This window comes from Episyrphus balteatus, chromosome 1, assembly GCF_945859705.1.
Source record: "Episyrphus balteatus chromosome 1, idEpiBalt1.1, whole genome shotgun sequence".
Taxonomy (NCBI): domain Eukaryota; kingdom Metazoa; phylum Arthropoda; class Insecta; order Diptera; family Syrphidae; genus Episyrphus; species Episyrphus balteatus.
In genome coordinates this window covers 134,946,674-134,971,859 of record NC_079134.1, presented here as the reverse complement: position 1 = coordinate 134,971,859, position 25,186 = coordinate 134,946,674, and the positions used below count along the sequence as shown (strand labels likewise).

Genomic DNA, 25,186 nt, shown 5'->3' with positions numbered 1-25,186 from the left:
GGATGAGTCCTGACACTCTTAAAAAAGCTCAAAATTTGATGATACAAAAATATAAAAAACAATAAATTAGTATTATAATAGAATGTTTTCGCCTGAAAATAAGCGCAGTAAATATGATAAACGAACTGTCAGAAGTTGTATGTAGAATCCATCACAAAATGCAGTTCAAATGTCAAATGGTGCTCTTCTAACGAGCCATAACGGATGCGTTCAGGCACAGATTATATTTTCTGTACAGATGATGTACATATCTTATTAAATAATTTTTGACACATTTTTAATTTAATGTCCTTAAAACAAAATATGAATGAACCATATTTATTTTAGATTTTATTTAAAAAAAAAGGTGTTCAATTTTTGTTTTTTAAATTAAATTACATTACATACATTTTGATTTAAACTATTTCAATATTAATAATATATTATATGATAATATACAATGATAGTCAAAGACCAAAAATAATCATCATCATTCTGACATTTTGTTAATATCTTCTTCTTCTGCTTTAGATCCATTTGCTTGTGACACCTCTCAAACCGACAATTGCCACCACAACTGTCAATAGAAGATTATTGGCAAATATTGTACCAACTCCATCCAATTGATATGTATTACAACCATCTTCGTCACATATTTTACAATGTTTATCATCTGTCACATCACATGTCATTTCTGTAGTACAACCACGTCGTGTGAGAGTGCCATCAAATGTGACAGCACATTGATTGCTTTGTGAATAGTTTGGACATACTGATAATGAGTTCGGGTCCTTAACACATTGATCATGTTTGTCAGATTGACAAATATGACATGAACGTCTACCACTTGGATAAATCTATAAATGTCAAAAATAGTAGTAGTAAATTAATCAAATTTTTGTGATCAAACACAACTCACCTTTGAGTTACACTTATCGCCAGAACATTTCTCACACAAGTCCGAACCAGTACCGCAAACGGATTGCTCATTGTAAGACAGTGAATTAAGACATCCACGAAGCGTATCTTTGTTTGAAATTTTCGTTATACATGAATTAATTGGTGCAAAGCAAAGATCTGTTTGATTAACAATTGATGGATTTGTTGCACATTCGGGATTCCTACTTGAATCACAAGCAACACAATTTTGAGAAGTTGGCAGTTTTCCGGGTGCATTACAATTGCCTTCCGAACAATCATAAAGTTGATTCTTTTCTCTCCATTCTTGAAGAGCCGAACTGTCATGATCGGACGAACAACCCGAGAGCTGAACATTGCCATTTTCGTATTTTGCATAGCACTTGTCATCTTTGACATAAGCTGCACAATATTCTTCAACAGTGTTTATACAAGTGCTACCCAAGCAAACGTGACAACTCAAACGATCCCGAGGGTAATTGAATAAGTTACATGCGTCTCCATTACAACTTGAACATGTTGCATCCTCAGCACTACATTGGTAACGATCTTGAACTTCCTTATCGTCCAAACAAGTTCGTATAACTTGAGTTGTGCCATTTGATGCTGTGTATGATGCAGCCATACAACCCTTTTGACATTTCCTTGTTGCGTAGCCACTTCGATCAGGATGAGTTACACACGATGCATCAATTGCTGAATTGCAATAGGCACAAGTTTCAAAATCATTCAATTCCCAACCATCGTTACATTCATTTGATTTACAACTAATACATTTGTCAGGATTTTGTCTACAATAGAGATCTTTTTCGTCTTCGACATCATAGCTACATCCTCGTCGAGCCACAACCCCTTCTTGATTAAACACTGTCACACAATCTTGGTTGTCACCACCTGCACAAATGACAGATGGACCCAGAGATTTCAAACATTCTTCACCAGTGCAGTTATGACATTTAAGAGGAAGCTCTTGCCACATTCCATGATTTCCATCATCATTCATTTGGTTCATTAGATTTAGTGTGTTACAACCACTTCCAGAACAGTGTCGACAGGTGCTCTTGTCTGTTGTGTCACAAAGTACTTGAGAACTACAACCACGATCTGTTCGATTACCACCCAATGCGGTAACACATTTTTCACTCTCTCTGATATATGGACAGCTTGACAATTTTGTTGGAATATCTTCACAATCTCTATCAGTTTCGGAATCACATGAGTAGCATTGAAGTCGATTGGCGGGGAAGGTCTACGAAAAATAATAATTACATCAGAAATAAATCAAATCCATTGTAAATATGTGAAACATACCTCTCTGTTGCATACATTGCCGACACATTGTGTGCATGTGTCATTTCCTGAGAGAAGACAATTGACGAAGTCATCTGTAGAAAGGTCAGCCAAACAGCCTCTGTAGGTTGTTCCATCTAAAAGTTAAATTTAAAAAGAATGAGAATCGAAAAAACTTTCTGTCAGTTTTTTGACAGTAAATGTGTCAAATCTTCCTCTATATACGTAGAAAAGAAGAGGTAAGATTAGTTATACTGTTATATTGTTATACAAATACAAAAAGTTATTTCTGTGCACTTTCTGCCAATTTTTTAACAGTAAATATGTCGAATCTTCCTGTAAATGTACAGAAAATCAGAAGTAAGATTAGTTATACTATTAAATTGTTATACAAACAGTTATTTCTGTGAATTTTTGACAGTTAATGTGTCGAATTTTCCTCTTTATCAAATAAAAGTAGAGGTTAGATTAGTTACTCTGTAATTTTGTTATACAAACAGTTATTCCAGTCCACAAAGACAAAAAAATACTTTTTCACCAAGAAGAAAATTTGACATTTCAAAAAATATTTTACAATACCAAAACAAAACTATTACCTACCATAACAATACTTAATTCTGAAATAAAAAAATACTACCAAACATACCTGAAGCAATACTTGTTTGACAGTGAGTATATGGCATCGAATTACACATTTCAACTGTTCCAATTTGATGAGCATCTATAGCACAGTTAACATCATCACGTGAGTCACAAGTGACACATTTTTGTGCCTGTGGCAACCTATCTTGTGAATTACAATCTGCACCATCACAAATATATACTCGTTTGGTCTTCAAAATATCGGCAATATCTTGATTTCTGAACGCACTCAAACAACCCATTTCTGTTATACTATTGGAAGTGTCAAATCTCGCAAAGCATTTGTCATCTTTTTTGTACAAGGGACACAACTCTGACACAGGGTTTTCGCAGTTTTCACCTTCACACGAGTGACAGCGTAGACGATTTTCAGGAACGTCATCAATATTACAATTGTTGCCAGAACAAGACTGACAGTCAGGTTCGACACAATTGCTTTGATCTTCTTTTTCCTTATCATTCAAACATGTTCTAATTAATTCATATCCTGGATTTGAACTGGAATCTGACGGATACAATGCTGCCATGCAAGGACTCGTGCAATAACGTGATTTTAGTAGTGGTGAAAGGGGATTAGTGACACAAGATTTATCCTTGTTCGAGTCACAATAAACACATTCATTAAATTCACTAGGTGATATTTCTCCATTACAACGATTTGATTTGCAATTGAAGCAGAGATCAACATTGGCATCACAATAAGCTTCGTGTTCTTCATCAGCATCATCACTACATCCCCGATATATAACAACACCTTCTTCATTATACACAATCGAACAGTCCTGTTCGTTATTATTTTGACATTTCTTTGGATTACTAAGGGCACGACTACATTCTTCTTCTCCTTTGCATTCATAGCATTCAAGTGGCAGATCTTGCCATTTGCCATAGTTATCATCTTGTTTGCGTTCCAAATTGACAGTATTACAACCATCAGCAGTACAAACTCTACACTTCTTTTTATCTGATGGATCACATTGGATATCTGTTTCACAGCCACGATAAGTTGTTCCAGCAGTGAATGATGTAACACAAGAATCATTCTCGGAATACTTTGGACAAATACTAAGGCTATTGGGGTTGGAATGACAGTTAGGATCGGATCCAGAGTCACAAATTTGACATGATTTACGACCCTCTGGGTAAATATCTCTGTTACACTGGTCACCAACGCAAGATTTGCATGTGGTTGAGTTTCCAATCAAGCAATTAAAGAATTCATCGTCTTCCAAACTTGATAGACATCCTCGTTCAGTTGCGCCATCTATTGGAAATAATTTGTGTAAAAAGAGAAAAATATTGTTCGAAAAAAGACTTACCACTCAAAACACGAGTGTAACATTGGGTGTATGGCAATCGATTGCAAGTAGTGGGACTATCAATAGCGCTTGGTTGAATAGCACAGTTTGGATCAGTCTTTGAGTTACACAAGTTACATTTTTGACTACTTGGTACTGATTCAAATGTATTACAATTGTCTCCATCGCATAGCAAAAGTCGTTTGTTCTTGATCAGTGCTACAACTTGATCGTTAGTAAAATCACTCTTGCAACCAGCTTCGATAACGCTATTTTGATCGTCAAGCATCAAAGTACATTGATCGTTCTTCCTGTAACCCGAACAGAGTTCTTGCTTTGGCAATTGACAATCGTCTCCAGAGCAACGGTAACAGCTTCTACGATCTCGGGGAATATTAACTACGTTACATTCACGACCTTGACACGATTGACATAATTCATCTGTTCCAGCTGAACAAGTTGTCTGATCAACGACTTCCTTGTCATCCAAACATGATCGTACAGTTTCGTAAGCTGGATCATCTTCGGTTGCCTTAGGATAAAGTGCTGTCATGCATCCCTTGTGACACATTCGGGTATTTTTCCAAGATTCCGGGCTTGTCACACACGAAGCGTTAGCACTGGTGTCACATGACAAACATGGGATATAATCATTTATACTTGTGGCTTTGTTGCATTCATTTGAATTACAACGGAAACACTTGTCATTATTTTGTTCGCAATAACTTTCTTGATTTTCATTGACACTATCACTGCAACCACGTTCAACAACTTCGTTTTGAGCATTAAATACTGTCACACAATTTTGCAGGTTATTGTTTGAACAAACTTCAACAGGAATTATAGACTGTTTGCATGCGTCACCTTTGCAAGTTTGACATTTGATTGGCAAATCTTGCCACTTGCCTGGTTCGCCATCCTTAGCAACATGTTGCAAATTGACAGTATTACAAGCTGATCCCGAACAGATGCGACATGTTTTCTTATCGGACGCATCACATGACAATTCGGATGAACAACCACGGTATGTAACGCCATTTTTGTAGCTTGTCACACATGATTCGTTTTCGATGAATTTAGGGCAGACACCATTGCTTGATGGGGATGTTGCACAGTTTTCACCATCATCTAAAGAGTTGCAACGATGACATGTTGTTCTGCCAGTGGGGTATACTTCACTGTTGCAATTGTTTCCTGAGCAAGTGCTGCAAGCTGAATTCGATTGTGTATGACAGCCATAAAATTCTGAACTCTCCAAAGAAGACTGACAGCCACGTACGGTGTCACCATCTGTTATAAAAAAGAAAATATTACAGATATTTTCGGACATTTTTTGATTTATTATAACTTACCCTCATTAATGAGTGTGTAACACCCTGTGTATGGAAGATCCGAGCAAGTGTTTGCATTGACAATTAAATTAGGATTTGTGGCACATTGTGGATCAGTTGCGGAATGACAAACTATACAAGATTGTACAGTAGGAATACTTTCATAAGAATTACAATTCTTTCCGTTACATAGTAAAAGTTGCTTGGACTGAACCAGGCTGGTAACAGCTTGATGTTCATATTCACTTCGACAGCCCATTGCAACAATAGAACTTGTATTATCAAACAAAATGTAACATTGATCGGTTGGATGGTAGGTAACACATTCCTGAGTTTGAGCATCATCACAATCTTCACCACGACATGACCAGCATTCGTGACGTTCAAGTGGGAATTCCATAGTATTACAGCTCGCCCCAGTGCATGCCTTACATTTAGAATCTTTGCCCTCAATACAAACATTTCTGTCATCCAGATCCTTGTCATCGAGACATGATCGTGACAGCTCGTATGAGGGATCTTCTTCGGATGATCTTGGGAACAAAGCTACCATACATTGTTCCTTACATTTACGTGTCGTAATACCATCATCGGTTGGATTAAGAACACAATCCGGATTGGTTGTGGTATCACAGAAAGCACAATCCATATATTCGCTAAATTGACGAACATTATTACAACCGTTTGACTTACATTGTTGACACATTCCACTGTTTGCGTCACAATAGTCACCGTGTGTTTTTGCAACTTCATCGCTACAACCACGTCGTACAACTAATTTTGTATTGCTATCGAATACTGTTTCGCATTTTTGCAAATTATTATTATCACACATACTGAAACTTCCAAGTGATGTTTGACAGGTAGTTCCTTCACATTTATAACAGTTTAGTGGCAAATCTTGCCATTGACCAGGTTTACCAATATAATTTGACAAAAGATCAACTGTGTTACAATTATTGGCTGAGCATATCCGGCAAGTTTCACGATCTTCACCATTGCAATTCATTTCTGAACTACAACCACGATGTGTGTTGTTACCATTTATTTCAACACCACATTGATCGTTCTCTTCATAGAGGAGACAAGCACCAGAATTGACAGGAGTGGTCTGACAAAATTCGTCGTCATCTGATGTACAGCGGTAGCATATTTGACGGTTCTCTGGATAAAGCTAAAAAGAAAATTATTTTAAAAATAGTTGGAACTTTTTCTGTGTTCACATTTTATAAGTTTGACATAAGCTGTCAAAAAAAAGCGGAATGTCACTTTGTGCATAGAAAGTTGTCATTAGAAAAGTTAATAACACTGTGCTACAAAATAAAAAAAAAAAAATACACCCGAGAAATAACATAGTGTAGGCTGTTCGTATGGTCGAATAATGCATAAAAATATTTTTGTTATATTTTTGGAACCCTCCATTTTTTTTTTATTTACAAAAAACCATTTTTACAGACCTTACGATGTAATCTATCAATATTTCAGTCATTTTTCTAACTACTCTCAATATGTTATATGTTTTTGGAAAGAAGATTTCCAGACCTTTTGAATGATGTATAGAAGTCTATTGTTTAAACAAATTAAGTGCAGGTTTTTATCCCACAAATCTTGAAAAAGTGATTTTTTTCACAATTTTTTCAACTTTACCCAATTTTTTTTGCAAAATAAAACAAACAAAAAAATAAAGTAAGGTTATATTCTGAAAGAATATACATTTAGGCACAAATTGGAGTATTTTTTTTATTGAATTTGATCAAAACTGCGGAATCTATGCTATTTTTTCGTAAATAGAAAATGTGGCTTTTCATGATGTGAATTGTAAGGTGCACAATAGGGTGTTCGTTATTTTAAAATAATAAGATTTTCTATTCTCCTAGGATCTTAAATGGTTGGAAATAAACTAAAAAAAATATTCCCCAAGTTTCAAGTCTCTAACTTAATTCTAACCCGTGCCGCCAACCGGTTGAAGTTTCTTATGGGAATAACATGGGGTTTCTTGGACCTTGTTCGATCAATTTTAAATTCCAGCCAAACCATTCGTTCAAAAAACTTAAAACTTTACAGACTCAAATTTAATAAGTGTAGCTATCATGTGAAAATTTTTTAGATTTTTAATTGTTATAATTTTATAGATTTAGCTTGGTAAAAAAAGTCATTTTTTCAAACTTTTTCAAAAATCGCTTTTTACCCGTTTAATGTCAAAAAATTAAAAAACATACATTTTTATTCACAAATAAGCGTAGTATGTATATTTAAAATTTATATTTAATTCAAAGTTACATAATTAACTAGTTTTTTATTTATTTACTACAGTACTTTTTCTTAAATCGGGAACACGTTTTTTGAATATCGATGTGACTTGAAGAATGAACACACAACAAATTTTTTATATAACTATTTGCATTTTAAATATACATGCTATGCTTATTTGTAATTAAAAATGAAAGATTTTTAAATTTTTGGCATTAAACGTGTAAAAAGCGATTTTTGAAAAAGTCTGAAAAAATGACTTTTTTTTACCAAGCTAAATCTCTAAAATTATAACAACTACAAATCTGAAAAATTTTCACATGATAGCTACACTTATTAAATTTGAGTCTGTAAAGTTTTAAGTTTTTTGAACGAATGGTTTGGCTGGAATTTAAAATTGATCGAACAAGGTCCAAGAAACCCCATGTTATTCCCATAAGAAACTTCAACCGGTTGGCGGCACGGGTTAGAATTAAGTTAGAGACTTGAAACTTGGGGAATATTTTTTTTAGTTTATTTCCAACCATTTAAGATCCTAGGAGAATAGAAAATCTTATTATTTTAAAATAACGAACACCCTATTGTGCACCTTACAATTCACATCATGAAAAGCCACATTTTCTATTTACGAAAAAATAGCATAGATTCCGCAGTTTTGATCAAATTCAATAAAAAAAATACGTCAATTTGTGCCTAAATGTATATTCTTTCAGAATATAACCTTACTTTATTTTTTTGTTTGTTTTATTTTGCAAAAATAATTGGGTAAAGTTGAAAAAATTGGGAAAAAAATCACTTTTTCAAGATTTGTGGGATAAAAACCTGCACTTAATTTGTTTAAACAATAGACTTCTATACATCATTCAAAAGGTCTGGAAATCTTCTTTCCAAAAACATATAACATATTGAGAGTAGTTAGAAAAATGACTGAAATATTAATAGATTACATCGTAAGGTCTGTAAAAATGGTTTTTTGTAAATAAAAAAAAAATGGAGGGTTCCAAAAATATAACAAAAATATTTGTATGCATTATTTGACCATACGAACAGCCTACACTATGTTATTTCTCGGGTGTATTTTCAGTGTCGCACCGTGTAATAGGTCTGTTTGGGTACTGCCTAAAACAGAAATATTTCAACTTTTTTCAACTTTTTTAACCCAATTCCTGTTTGGGTACCCTGAAATTGTACATTTTTTCGAAAAAAAAGATGGCCGCGAGAGAGAAAAAAATTTCCCCTTCTTGCGAATTTCTGCCCAAAAAATTTCTTCGGACAAAAATCTGAAATCTGCCAAAAGTAGTGCTTTCTCTGTTTTTTTTTTATTTCTTCTTGTCGCACAACATAAACAAAACAAACTACAAACATAGTGGCGTGGCTTTTTTCTTGTTTTTTTTTATTTATTTCGTTTTAGTGGTGTAATACTCAAAACAAATTAATATTTTATGAACAAAATAATAAAAAAAGTATTTAAGAAGTAATACAGTGTTTTTAATATTTTTCATTTCATTTTTTTTTTTCAATTTGTGTTTACATTTTTTAATGAACAAAACAAAGTACGAACATGACGATGTGGCTATGTTTTGTGTTTTTAATTTTTGTGTTTTAATGGAGAAGTGCTTTATTTTATAAATAATTTATGAAAAAAAGAATAAAAAAGTGTTTGTAAAGCAAAACAAAATGTTTTGATATTTTTCCTTTTTTTATTTTTATTTTTCAATTGGTGTTGTTGTTTACTTTTTTGTTGTTGTAGAAAAAGTAGCAGAAAATTTTGTGCCAAAGCGTTTGGGTACTTTTACACAATTTTTCTTTCTCTGAGAGGATTTCATCCCCACTCTTTAAAATTTGACAGGTTTCATATTTTTGTCCAAAAAGAACCCAAACAGACCTAATCTCATCTTTCTTGTCTTCTGTATAACAGTATAACAGTATAACAGTCTTTTAGATTCTATCGGTTTCTAGTGTTCATCTTCGTTTAGGGCTAGGAAACTCAAAATCAACTATTATACCCAGAACAGAAGCCATATTTCTCTTAACTGTTATACTGACTGACAAAATATCATTCTAACGTACCTGATTGTTACAATTTTCGCTATCACAAGTGCTACACTTGATTTCATCGCCGCTTCCAATGCATTTGTCAATTGTTTCCATTTCCAAGTCAGCTAAACAGCCACGTTCAGTGTGACCATCAGCTGAAAATATCATTTAAAACTAAATTAAATTTCATTATTAATGATATTGTATGCTTTTAACTGACCATTAATTTTTGAAAAACATCCTGTATATGGCAGACTGGTACAATGTGCAAAATTAATCAACGAATCTGGTTTTGAGGCACAATTAGGATCCACCGCTGAATTACATTCCACACATCTGTGTGAACTTGGAATTATATCAAAATTATTACAATTATCACCATCACAGAAGAGCATTTTCTTGCGTAGCAATTGCAGTGTCGAATTGTCAAAATCACTCTGGCAACCCATTTGTGCAATGTCATTTGAATTGTCAAACAAAATATAACAAACATCATTGTCTCTATATGCTGGACAAATTGCCTCAGTTGGATCTTCACACTCATCACCCGAACAACGAAGACATGAAAGACGCTTTTCTGGTAGTTTGTCAGTATTACACTTGGGACCTTGACAAGCTTTACAACGTGGATCATTACCATTTTCACATTCAATACGATCATCGGGATCCTTATCGTCCAAACATGATCGTGACAGTTCTAATGCTGAATTAGATTCAGCAGATCTTGGATACAAAGCTGTCATACATTTGTCTTTACATTTTCTTGTTTTTGTAATTGCTGCCACATTGGTTGCACAATTGGCATTTGTTGTTGAATCACAGAATAAACAATCTACATATTCGTCTAAATTTTTGCCATTATTACATCCTGATGATTTACAATGGATGCATAATTCAGGGTGTAAATCACAATGATGATCATATTGTCCTTCCAAAATTAAATCACTACATCCACGTTGTACAACTGCTCCGGCCACACTATAAACTGTCACACAATTTTGATTATTATTATTTTCACATTTTCTCAAGGGTGATGTGGCACTGTTGTCACATTGACCACCATTACAAGTATAACAGTTGATTGGTAAATCTTGCCAATTTCCTGGATAACCAATGTTATTTTCGTATAAATTGGCAACATTGCAATTGGATGTATTGCACATTTTGCAATATTGCTTGTCAAAATCATCACATGTAAAGTCACTGCTACAACCTCTGTAGGTGTCACCATTTACAAGTTTAGAACTACAAACTTCATCTGATGAGTACACAGGACAAACGACTGGAGAATTGGGTTTATCTTGACAGCTAGGGTCGTCAATTGAGTTACATTTGTGACAGCTTAGACGATCTTCGGGGAATACCTTAAAAAAAAATAAAACATGATTAAGTCTAAAATATCAAGAAAGGTACAAATTTGTTCACTCCTAGAACGAATGTTTGATATATAATTTGTAAATATCCGGGAACGCTCAAAGAAACCTATGTCGATTCTTCAGTTCTGTTCGCCTACTTGTATCAGATAAATTAACTCTTACGATTGACAAGAACTAAGGTTAAGAATAAGCTGAAATGTCCAAAACTTAGTAAAAATCACCCTTTTGACAGTTTAATGAGATATTTAAGTGACCGACACTTTGTAAAACCATCTTTTATACCCCCATACCTTTGAATTGCATTTATCTCCAAAACAACTTAAACATTTTTCATCATTGCCATTTAGACAATTTTGTCGTTGTGTTATACTTAAATCTGTAACACATCCTCTTGTTGTAGATCCATCTGAAATTCACAAGAAAAAAACTCAAAATTAATTGTCAAATGTCTTGACTTTAAAAAATATTTTACCATATTTCACCCTAACATAACAGTCAACATTTGGCAAAATGTTACATTCATTGACTACCGTTAAATCATTTGGTAATGTTGCACACTTTTCATCATTCAATGAATCACAAGTATAACACATTTGTGGTTCTGGAATAATGGATAAATCATTGCAATTTTTCCCACTACATCTAATAATTTTATCTATATTTTGTTCGAGTTGATTTGCAGTGAATTCACTTGTGCATCCAGTTTGTTTGACAGTGCTATCTCTATCAAAAAGAATATAACAAGTGTCATTTTTGACATAAGCAGCACATTTCAATGAAATCGGGCTGTCACAATTTCCATTCGAACATGAATTACATTCCAAACGATCATCGAAAACGTCATTTAGATTACAGTTATCTGAAGTGCAGCTTCTACATACAGATTCATCACTCCCACATGCCTCGCGATCATCTAAGTCCTTGTCATCGAGACATGATCGTGACAGATCGAATATTGAAGTTTCTTTTCTTGGATGTAATACAACCATACATGCTGTATTACATCGACGTTTCGAGCCAATACTTGTCAAATCTTGAACACAATTTTTGTTTATTCTTGAATCGCAGTGAATACAATCGATGTATTCATTTAAACTAGTAGCATTATTACAACCATTCGAATTGCAATTGAAACACTTGTCACTTGATTCATCACAATATCGATTGTATTCTTCTTCCACAACATCACTACATCCGCGACGAATAAGTGTTCCATTGCTGTCAAAAACTGTCATACAATGTTGATTGTCATTTCCAATACACATATTTAATCGTGTTTGACGAGTTTGACATTCAGCTCCAGAACATGTATAACAGTTGAGTGGTAAAGTTTGCCATTGTCCTGGATTAATATCACTTAGTCTTTTTAAATTTGGTATGTTGCAGTCGGTTGTATTACATATGCGACACGTAAATGGATCACTTGAATTTCTGCATGACAGATCTGAACTGCAACCACGATAAGTGATTCCATCGTTTAAGGTTGTAATGCAAGTTTGACGACTTGAGTAAGGATTACAAATGGTGGTATGCTTTGGGGTTGTCTCACAAGTTGAATCCTCAGCTGAGTTGCATGTATGACAAGCAATTCTATCCGATGGGAAAACCTGGAAAATTAGATCAGTTCATATTAATTGAAGTGTTACAGAAATATGAACACAGTTTTTAAAGTGTCAATGGGTGCGTTCCAGGATTTGACAAAAACTACGAAACCGATTTGTCAAATACAACTATGATACAAAATGACTTACCTCATCATTGCAAACAGCTTTATCACAAATACTACATTCAGTTGTGTTATTATTGTAACATTTTAAAAACTGATCATCATCTAAACTGGAAAGACATCCACGTTCAGTGTGTCCATCTACAATGAAAATGTTCGTTAAGTTGTTCGTTAAGTTGTATATTACTTGTTTAGGAAAGGAAACATTGCAACTGCAGTGTTTTAAAGTTAATTTGTCTCTACTTTTCTCTTACTTGCCATTAGGCGTGTTCATTTTCAAGAGGGAATAAAACAAAACTTTACCAAAAATGCAATGGTTCCTACCTTACTTACCACTCAAAAGCCTTGTGTAACAGCTAGTAATTGGCAGTTGATTGCATACAGTTGATGATGCCACATTTTTCGGTTCTGTAGCACAAAATTTATCTGTTCGAGAATTGCACAAACGACACGAATGTGTTTGTGGTAGATTTTCAAGTTTATTACAATCATCACCATCGCATAAATATAATCTCTTTGATACCAAAAATGATAGAATATCTTCTGGATCGTAATCACTTTTGCAGCCCATTTCAGAAATTGTCGTTTTTTCATCATCAAACATAATAAAACACTGTTCATTTGCAGTATACGATTGACATTCTTTTGCTGTGGGTGTTTGACATGTTTCACCTGAACATTGTTGACATACATTTCTCACCTCGGGGAGTAATTGAGTGTTACAAAGCGAACTGTCAGAACAACTGCGACACAATGGATCCGAATCACATGTCTCACGATCATCCAAGTCTTTATCGTCCAAGCATGTTCTTATTAAATTATATGCAGGATCAATGTCCGAAGTGCGAGGATATAATGCTGTCATACAAGCTTTATGACATTTACGAGTTGTATTGACGTTTTGAATGTCAATATTGCACTTTGCATTAGTTTTTGCATCACAATATATACAATCAATATATTCGGATTTACTAACTGCTATATTGCATCCACTCGACTTGCACTGCAGGCAATCACTAGGGTTTGCTTCACAATAGGCTTCATGGTTTTGTGCCACGTCATCACTACATCCACGTGCGATTACTTGACCATTTTTACTGAAAACAGTAGTACACGTCTGCAAATCGTTTTCTTGACATTTTCTTATTAAACCATTCGATGTGGCACAATGATCTCCCTCACAAGTGTAGCAATTTAGTGGTAGTCCTTGCCAATAACCTGGATCTCCGATATTTTCATTTTTCACCACGGTGTTGTTAAAAATCTAAAAACACGTAAAAGGAAGACTTTTAATTGTTGATCCTTAAATTGTTTTAAAAAATTGTTCATTTACGTTTTCAAAAGCACTGTCGTTTTCCGTGTTTAAGTGGTGTTGTTTTGTTTGGTTCCTTGATGTTTTTGTGTGATTTGTTTTATGTTTGTGGTTAATTGAGTTTCACTTGTTATATTGTTAGTTGAATTTTTGTTTTAATATTATGTTGCACTTTTTATATATTTGTGTTGGTATTTTTTTTTTCTTAATAAAATCAATACATAAAAATACGACCAAAGTACTAGCACAGATCAAATTGACAAGACATTCTTGTCACACAAGGTTACAGATCCACCGATTACCCAAATATACTTACTTAACTATCGATTATTTTATTAAAACACTGAAGTTTGAAGCAATGATCTATTACAAAATCTGTCTTTGAGCCCCTGACAGAGGCCACTGTAATTTGACGCTATAAACAGAATTTTAAGAAATACTTACTGAAAATTATTGCTTGGTTTTCCCCACAGCACTTGAAAAGATTATAACTACAATATAAAAGTGTGTTGAATGCGCAAAGTTAAGTTGCAGTTCACCACCATGCCATTCCAATGCATTAAAAAGTGTGGTGAATACCATGTTATCGAAAAGTTTTCCCCACGGTATACTGCTATGTATTACATTTACACTATAAAATGTGTGGTGAATATACTAAGTTATGAAGTAGTCCCCCCACAGTACAAGTAGAATGTACCAAGTTATAAAGCAGTTTTCCCCATGAAATTCGAATGGATTACAACTACAATATAAATGGTGAATACATGAAATTATCAAGCAGTTATCCCCACAGTACTTATATGGATTACAGTTACAATATATATATAAGATGTGGTAAATATAACAAGTTATGGAACAGTTTTCCAACCACTGCGCAAATGGGTTACAATTTAAAGGCACAAAGTGTGGGGTGTATCAACTTGTCAGTCAGGAAAAAAAAATCAACTGATCAGTTATTAAATGCCCGATGGACAAATGACAAAACAACTCGGACTCCTGCCCTAGATCTTAACCATAAGAAAAGGTCTATTAAAAAATGTACTTAATTTGTGTGCAAAAAATTCACCTCAAAATTATTTACACTTCAGCTGAATACAATTCACGATTTTCTGTGGAGTTATCCAGAGAAGAACTAGAAAAGTTGAAATGGCAATCACTGCCTTTCCCCTGTTGTATCTGATACGTGAAAAAGCGAACAGAATAGTCGTTGTGTAAATACGACATGACATTTTCTTCCTTGTGTGTTTTTACCCATTTTATTAGTGTTGGTTAACCTACCTGTTCGTTGCAGTTTTCTCCGCTGCATGGTTGACAGTTTTTGCCACCATTGGTCAAACATTCATAAAATGCGTCATCTGACAGATCAGTTATACATCCTCGAATTGTCTTTCCACCTGTCAATAAATACAATAAAGACTGTTAAAAATATATTCTACCTCGTCAATTGTCAAAAATAAACTTACCAGATACCATAGAATAGCACTGTGAATAGGGCATACTACATGTTGCACTCTTTGCTATTTTACTTGCATCAATAGCACAATTTTCATCTGTTTCCGAATTGCACACTTTACAATGTGATTCACGTGGCAATTTATCAAAGAAATTACATTCTGATCCATCGCAAAGTAGTAAATTTTTACTCTTAACCTGTGCCACTACATCTTCTGGTTCCAAATCACTGCGGCAACCCAATCTTATAATATCGTTTTGATCGTCAAACTTAAAGTAACACTGCTCATCTTCAGCATAATTGACACATAGCTCACTTTTTGGATCTTCACAATCGTCACCATAACATTTGTAACATTTCGAGCGATTTTCTGGTACATTTTTTACATTACATTTGCTACCTTTGCAAGTTTTACAGGAAGCATCTTTGCCTTTTGAGCACATGTCCATAACTTCAATTTGTTCGTTACATGTTCGTGACAGGACGTATGGTGAATTTGAATCTGTTGCATTTTCAGCATAGAATGCTACCAAACAAGACTCCTGACACAATTTTGTTGTTGTAATTAAACTTGGATTGGTAACACAATTTTTATCAGTCCATGAATTACATGACAAGCAAGGCACGTATTCACTTCTTCCAACAACATTATTACAACCAGTATTTGAATTCGAGCAACTTAGACAGCTGTCACTATTTTCATTACAGTATGTAGCATATTTTTCAGCAATTTTGTCACTACATCCTCGAGCAATGACAGATGTTCCATCTTCACTAAAAACTGAAACACATGATTGTTTGGCATTCCCAGTGCATGTGTTGATAGTTCCAAATTTACGAGTACAATCACCCTCGCAGGTATAACAATTCATGAGATGTTCCGGCCATTGACTAGATACTAATAAAAAATAAAGGAATTGCAATTTATATTAGTCATTGATTGATTTTGGGTGTAAAGTGCTGTTTTATTAATCATTTTTGTTATCAAAAAGCGATAAAAAATTGTATGAAAAAGTTGTAAATTTTTGTCAAACTCACATTGCAATTGCAATATATTTTTATCGTTCGTAATTTACCTGCACACATGCACATGTTCTCAAAAGTCAAATTTATGAGTGAATTATTAGAGGATATTTTATCAAAATATTTTTATTGTTTTATGTAAAAGAATTCTTAAATGTTATAAAACTAATTATTGAAAAGCAATAAATTGCATGAAGAAAAAAGTTTCCTAGTGTAAATTAGATTAAAAATAAAACCGCCATTTTAAAACGTTAATTTTATTGAAGTCAATTTTGGCAATTTTTGGCAATTTGCATGGAAACTTTGACGTCAGTAGAGGTGCAATGACCTAAAAGCAATTTATTTGACAGCTTCTATCAAATTAAATAAATTCGTTGAAGAACCATTTATTGCATACGATTCATTGGGCAGGTTCAGAAACGTTAGGGCCTAAATATTTAGGTGATTTCTCGGCCTCTGATTGGTCAGCTGTCAAAAAAAATCCTTCCAATTTAGGCAATTTTATTGGAAAACTGACTGGAAAGTTAGGCAAGAAATTTTTCCCTAAAAAACTAGGAAAGTTTTTTTTGTCAACATGACAGCTGATTATTTTTAATTACAGAATAACGATAGCAGAATTAAATTTTACTGTGTGAAAAACGAGTAAAAAGTGCATTATCGTTTATAATTAATATTATTTATTTATTAAAGTGAAGTGAAATTTGGTGTCTGCCCCACGCGATCTCTAAAATTCTCAAGTAAATTTTGAAATTTGACAATAATGGCGTATCCAAACTAATTTAGTCAATTTACTCAAATTCCCGTTCAGAAAATGACATTAGGTACCTAAATATCTAGTCCCTAATATTTCCTGAACGTGCCCATTGTCTAGTGTCATAATATTAATATGTCACTTTCAATGGGTACGTTCAGGAAATATTAGGGACTAGATATTTAGGCAACGTCATTTTCTGAACGGAAATTTGAGCAAATTTACTAAATTAGTTTGGATTAGATGCTATTGTCAAATTTCGAAATTTATTTAAGAATTTTACCGGTCGCATGGGTAAGACACCAAATTTCACTTAACTGTAATGAATAAATAAAATTAATTATAACCGATAATGCACTTTTTAGTTGTTTTTCGCACAAATAAATTTAATTTTGCTAAATTAATTCCTTAATTAAAAACAATCTGCTGCCATGTTGACAAAAAAAACTTTCCTAAATGTTTAGGGAAAATTTTTTTGCCTAACTTTCCAGTCAGCTTTCCAACAAAATTACCTAAATTGGAAGGATTTTTTTTGACAGCTGACCAATCAGAGACCGAGAAATTACCTAAATATTTAGTCCCTAACGTTTCTGAACCTGCCCAATTATTTATTACATTTTCTTATGTCAATTTGACAGCAGAGAATGTCAGAATTGTCTTTATGCTAAAATATTGCTCAAACATGTGCTACTTGCCCACTTTCTATGACACATAATACAATATCTAGATGATGTTTTTGATTGATTATAAATTAAATTACTATTACTGAAAGGTCTTCAACCTCAACCGATGATTACATATGTCCAAAAAATTGAAATGTTTAAGTTAGCGATTTTCCTGATAAAAATTTAAGTGAAATCAACATTATCAGATCTTTTAAAGGTTAACATAACGTGCAAAAAAATATTACTCGCATAAATGTGAAATTTGTTAGTTTTGTTTTTTGGGAATTCCAACAAACCTATCTACTTTTATTTTAACTCAGTCCAATGACGTAAGAACTAGGTAAAATTTTTTTTCTGATACTGAAATTGAGATTTGTTCTAATAACCTTATTTTTGGGAAGTGGAGGTTCTATGGAACCGGAAATACTTAACTTTTTTTTTAATTATAACTTCTTCAGTAGCGGACTTAAATATAATAGTACGAAAGTCCACAGCAAATTTTTATAGCGGATCCTCCATCAAAATTTTATTTTTGAAAAAAAATGTGTACACACTTTGCGCGCGTCACCGAGCACGGTTTTTTCAAGTTTTGGGGAGTTTTTACTTCAAATAAAACAATATATCAAACAGTAAAATCTCCAAAACGCATGGTAACATGCATACCAAATATTAAATATTTTAAATTGAAAGTACTCGTATGAACTTTTTTATTTATATCAAAACTAGAAATACATAATTTATACACTTCGCGTCACTTGAATAGAAACAACATTTTTTCTTTAGAAAATAGCGATTGGCGCTTTGGTGAGGTAACTTAGTAGATTTTTGGTTTTGCATTTTCAAAGAGGAACTTTTAACAAACAATGTTGTAAAAACAAAAAACCCAAAACAGAAACCGTATGGCTTCTAGTTGTGTTTTTTCGCATTACCTCACAAAAAACAGTGTTTTTTTTGCGTCACTTGAATAGAAACAAGCTCTTAAATTAGATAAAAATGATGAAAAATCATGGACAACACTAATTTTAGTAAAGCAATATTAAGCTTTGACATTATTTGCACATTATAACCAATTATGGGCTACGAGCTACCAATAGGCCCCACAGAAAATCCATAAATAGCATCTAACATTGGAAATGCACCTGCACTATGCAAAATCGCGAAAGATATTGGAAAATTTGCCAAATTTGGATGAGATAATTTTTAAAATATCGTAAACTAGTGATCAAATCAAAAAATAAGACAGGTGAGACCCAAGTCACGAGCAGAGAAAAAAATAACTTAAAAACTAGCTGCAATTTTCTTCACTTTGCCGCTAAAATCGGTCAAAAACGTGGTGTTAGTGCGATGGAAACGTGTTGGTTTGTTCCATCCTGGAAGTTATAAAAGGTGCACAACATTAAAAAAGCCTCAAAATGCAAAATAACAACATTTTACGTTCTACTAAGATTACAAAAAAGTTAACTATTTTATAGTTGCATTCGAACTGAAAAGTAGTGAGGTAAATAGTGGTTTTTAAAGGAAAACATACAAACTCAGATGGACCACGTTAATATTAGCCCTATTTCATTGGTTTATAAAAGAATAACCTTTATCGCATCGCCAATAAAGGGCACTAAAATGTGTTATAGTAATACGCTTTGTTTTTATGATGCACAAAGGCAAAATTGAAGCTTCAAGCTTCAAAAACAGATGCTAACTTTTACAAAGAAATAATGGTAGAAGATCTTGGCAAGTTTAGGAACGTGGAAGATCAACCGTCTTAGAGATTGCACAAGAATAGTTCAAGAAAAAACAACGCAATAAAAACAAAACAGATGCATTCCGGATAAAAACAAAAGTTTATTTCACTTATTCAATCCTTAAATTGTAGAAAATGTCATTTTCTTAATTTGTAAGAAGTTACCAAACACTTTTATCACTTTCTCCAATTGGGTCCACGATTGTGTACAGTAGAAGTGCATTTTCAATGTTAAATTCTATTTATGCATTTACTGTGGTGCCTATTGATAGCTCGAAGCCCATAATTGGTTATAATGTGCAAATAATGTCAAAGATTAATATTGCTTTACTAAAATTAGTGTTGTCCATGATTTTTCATCATTTTTATCTAATTTAAGAGCTTGTTTCTATTCAAGTGACGCAAAAAAAAACACTGTTTTTTGTTAGGTAATGCAAAAAACAAAACTAGAAGCCATACGGTTTCTGTTTTGGGTTTTTTGTTTTTACAACATTGTTTGTTAAAATTTCCTCTTTGAAAATGCAAAACCAAAAATCTACTAAGTTACCTCCCCAAAGCGCCAATCGCTATTTTCTAAAGAAAAAATGTTGTTTCTATTCAAGTGACGCGAAGTGTACTTTTTAATTTCCTATTGCTAATATTTACTATTTTTTATCCATACGGGTCATAGTCGCTTAAACAGCTTTATGAGTCAAAATCGTGGAGGTGGGAAATTTTGACATCCAAGTTATTAAAAATTCAACTTTGTTTATGATAATTTTTACTTGCTCATAGGGCAAGTAGGCAGGGTCTCGCAATTCCGTCCGTCCGTCTAAGTCTGTGCGTCCATCACATTTCCACAGCCTAAAAGGGTGGACGGATTTTCTTCAACTTTGGTACAGATCATTTTTATGGAATTCTGAAAGTTGTTTTTTTTTTTCTTTTTTTTTATATCTCGCTTAGAAAGTGTAAAAATTTTGCCCTAAAGGTTGGCTCTTCCCCCATTTCATTTTTTTTTTATTTATATAGAGCCAGCTATTAAAATTTACAAGTAAACTAACTTTTTTTAAAGTCAGAGATTCGAGCAACTCTGGAGTCCTATGTTCGATTCCTATCGATGTCGATTTATTTTTTTTTTTTTATTTTTAATAAAAATTTAAATATTAATTCAATATTTTTTCTTCACAAGAAACCATATTTAAGGCCTCGAACAGAACTAAGATATGGATTGAGGCTCAGCCGCTTCAATACGCCAACAATTCGTTGCTTATCAAGAATTGATTTTATTCAAAGTTTTTGAAAAATTAAAATTTGGAAGAAAAATAGACAACTGATTAGTAAACATGTATTTTAATAGTAGGCTTCCAAAAATATTTTCTCGAAGCACTATTGATTAATGGAACTTTTATGTTACTTTAAAATTTTTATCGAGACGTTCATCCTAACTACAAAATCTATATTAAAAAATATTCATTACAATTTTTATTACAATGCCATTATTTTCGCAGACTTTTGTATAACACATTCTCTTCAAAAAAAAAAATAAGGCGTCATGATTATATAGGGTCAAAATTCTGCCGGGGTCAAAATTCTTTTTTCAAAATTCTGCAGAATTTTGTAAAATTATCTCTCCGCTGCATATTTGATTATTTACTCTCTTTGTCAGTTTTTTTGAACAGCAGAATTTTAAAAAGCAGAATTTTGAAGTCGGAATTTCGACCCGATTAAATATAGTAATGGTACAAACAGATCGCAACGCAAGTTACATTGAAGGAAAAAAAATCGTCTTATACTAGAATTCGTTTCTTTTTTTTTTATTAAACTTTATCTTGCAATTATTTTTACAATCAGTATTTTGAAAAAAAAAATGAAGTTTTTTTCGTTTAAAATATATTTTTATTTAACTATTTAAAATTTAAGATTATGGCTACTGAAACGCTTCTTGGTAAAAATTTTCCTTGATTTTGGTTGTGTTACTTCCAAAAAAGACATAAGCGGTAGATTATTACAGTTAAAATATATTTTTTTTTTGTCTCAAAAAAAATACTATAGTAAAAAAAAAAAAAAAAATCATGTGTGCAATTCACACGTGGTAGAAAAAATCTACCTATTTTTATTCTATCACCTTCAAATCCATGTTTTTTATATGACAACCTAGATAATGATGATTTTATATCATCTGAAAGCTTATTGTCTTAGCTCAAAATATATATATCGATCAAGTCTATGAGACATCTACAAAAAGAGCTAGAATTGTTTGAACTCGATCAATTTCCATCAAAAAAAGCGAAAAAAACACGTATTTTTATCTTCTCACACTATTAAATCCATTTTTTTACCTAACAACCTATACAAATTTTTACACCATCTGAAAGCTTATTGTCTTAGCTCAAAATATATATATCGATCAGGTGTATAAGACATCTACAAAAAGAGCTAGAATTTTTTAAACTCGATGAAATTTCATCCAAAAAGCAAAAAAACATTTATTTTTATGTTCTCATGCTATTAAATCAATTTTTTTGTTTGACAACCTATACAAAATTTTATACCATGTGAAAGCTTATTGTTTCACCTTGTAAAATGATGCATAAATCTTATTTCAAAGATATCGAAGATCGAATTTCCAAAATGAGATTACGGTACTTTCTACACTGGTAGCTGGTCATCGCCAACAGATCTAAACAGGTGTTTTGAAGTATTTTTAAATTTTTTTCAATTTAAGATTGTGTAACTTGTAGAGCACGTAACGTTCTGGTGATATATATATCAAATAAAAGGTTATGTTATCAGCATGCGTATTAAAGTTAAGTCAAATTTGTATGTGCACTAGATCAAAAGATATAACGTGTGTTGGAAAAGAACATCTTTTTACCGTTATCTCCGAATTTTGAATATGAAATTAAATGAAATTTTGTACAATTATAATTTATTTAATTACCTATCTACAGTACAAATTTCATTTGTCTATCTATTAAAATTAAAAAGTTATAACAAGTTGAAGTCGTGTCGCGTTTTCGTTTCATCTTGTTTCAAATCACTACGATACTAAAGAAGTTTTCACTTCAATAAATTGTAATTAAAGCCGTTGATGGCGTTTTTGATAAAAAATAAATAATCTTTCCCATAGTAGTTTGATAGCAGGTGCTTGAACTTTTAAATAAGTTAAAACAAAATTAAATTAAATTTCCTTTCTAAAGAGTCCCCGAAAACCATATTATTTATATGCTTTACAAAATTCGCAGTAGTGATTTTGAGCGCAGATTGAGATATGGGCAGACAAATACATAGACAGACGCACAGATTATCCTACAAATAGACAAACAAATTATCACGTATAAATAAAATGGTCTGGCTACAATGTTAAAAGGATTATTTCGTTAGAAAACCAAAATATTTGAGTAATGGGAAATCAAATGCTTAAAAACAAATATTTAATCGAAGAAGTTTACGTCCATTTGTTTCATTAACTATTTCTTAACCAGCGTAATTTTTAAGATGAGAATTGAGATATATGTAACTCTTTTTGACACTTTAAAGTTGTAACTATTTAAAAAAAAAAAAAGGTTTTGTGTATTGTGACTGGAGTACAAACGAGTTTGTTTCGATTAGTTCGGTACGCAGAACTGGATCTCATAGTGACTCAAAAATATACTTGTAATGAAGAGTTTTGTTTTCTTATTTAATTAAAGTGAATCAGAAAATTAAATGTTATGACTGATAAATTCTTCAAATAAACTTTTTGTAGTTTGCAAGTTATTTTCACATTTACACTTCACTATTTTATTGAGGTCACAACTTATTTCACAATATTCCAAAACACTTGTGATTTCTTGCTATTTGGGAATATTAATCCACAATGTTGGTTATGTGCTGTGCAGGTAATATTTGAATTGTTATACAATGGGACACTATGGCGTATACGTATCGTTTTTTTTTCACTTTTAATTCTTTTTAGTACACTTAATCCATTTGCAATGTGAGTTGTGTTTTTATGATTTTTTTTTATTTAAATAAGAGCACCCACCTAAATTTCCACTAATTAATAAAATTCCTAAAATTAAACCGAACTTATATTTTAAGGACATCATATCGCATGTCCGCGATTTTTTCCAAAGAAAAAATTCAAAAACTTTATTCGACTAGAAAAACCAATCGATAGCAGTTAAAGCGTTTATTTGTCGGGACTAATTCATGTCACTTCTTTAAATCGATTTATATAGGCTCTGAATGTGAATCGTTATCGGAGGAATATTGTTTTTAATCTTTATGTGATATACACGTTGGACATAATTTAAACGATTAGATTTCATAGTGATAATCTACTTTTAAGCCACAAATTGAATTTGTTTTATATATTTTTTTTTTTAACTTCATTTGTATTAAAGTCGATTAATTTGATAGTTAATGATTTATTTTATTGAGAGTAAAATATAAAAAAAAACAACATAAAATATTTCACAAAATGTGTCATAATGTGTTTATTTTTTTAATATTTTGGTTTGATGTATTGACGATGTAAATCTTGACTAAATGTCATTAGATAAATATTTTAAGTCAGTGGGGTCTAATAGTGAATATTAGACATTTTTATTTTCAGTGTTTCACTTCACTTTAGAATATTTTGTTACTTTTAAATTGATAAAAACCCGTTTATAAGTTGCGTAAAATTGTTTTTTTTATTAACTATTTATTTATAACATAACATATTTTTATTTAATTTTCCGTCAATTGTTCAACGTCATTCGAACGATTAAGAAGTTGCAATAAATTTAATAACAGTTAATAATCAGTTAAGAGGTTATATCGATCACATATTCTTGTTTTATTTATTTTTTTTTTTATTCACAATCTCTCTAATAATATATTTTATTTGTTTTAGTAGCGACTTTAGAATATATGTGTTTTTTTTTTATAAATTATTATTTGCAACTTTTTTTTTCTTCAGATAAGATAAAGTAGGTATAATTTATCGGTTTTTGAATCCAAGGTAGTATTATGTCTTTATGCTCTTGAAATGTTTTCAAGTGTCTTAAGTAGGTTATTGGGTTATTTTGGATTAAATTAAAGGAAGTAATAATATTGTAAATGAGATTATCGAACTTTGCACTCATTTTTGTGGTGAACTATATTGACATTATTACAATTATCTACAAGTGTAACTGGAATTATTCGAATTTTTAAACAGACTTCTTAGTTGTTTATATTAAATTTTTTTTAATGGTTATTTGGTAGTTTGTCAGTCATGCCAAATAACAATTTTTCAATTCTGTAAATTCTGAAAATAGCGATTTAATTGATGAATACTTGATGACTAATAACATTTAAAACTATATATCTTATCAAGAGTACTTCATTTTTTGTTTATCTTGTCTCGTTTAGTTTCTTTTTTTTTTTTATCTAACATAATGTAGTTAT

General features: G+C 32.2%; 2 protein-coding genes across 6 annotated transcripts in view; one reads left to right on the top strand and one right to left on the bottom strand.

The window, feature by feature from the left end:
- The window catches only part of LOC129921451 (uncharacterized), a 144,556-nt gene that overhangs the window by 82,377 nt on the left and 36,993 nt on the right, over positions 1-25,186 (top strand). The window lies entirely within an intron of this gene.
- LOC129921450 (uncharacterized) lies at positions 292-24,075 on the bottom strand. Its single transcript, XM_056003278.1, has 15 exons — positions 23,796-24,075; positions 15,623-16,510; positions 15,438-15,553; positions 13,181-14,111; positions 12,873-12,988; positions 11,594-12,728; positions 11,412-11,527; positions 9,966-11,109; positions 9,779-9,900; positions 5,480-6,632; positions 4,149-5,417; positions 2,834-4,093; positions 2,209-2,324; positions 899-2,146; positions 292-836 (listed from the first exon to the last, which is right to left on the bottom strand). The coding sequence occupies exons 1-15, from the start codon at positions 23,857-23,859 to the stop codon at positions 507-509; spliced, it is 10,008 nt and encodes a 3,335-aa protein (XP_055859253.1). The 5' UTR covers positions 23,860-24,075; the 3' UTR covers positions 292-506.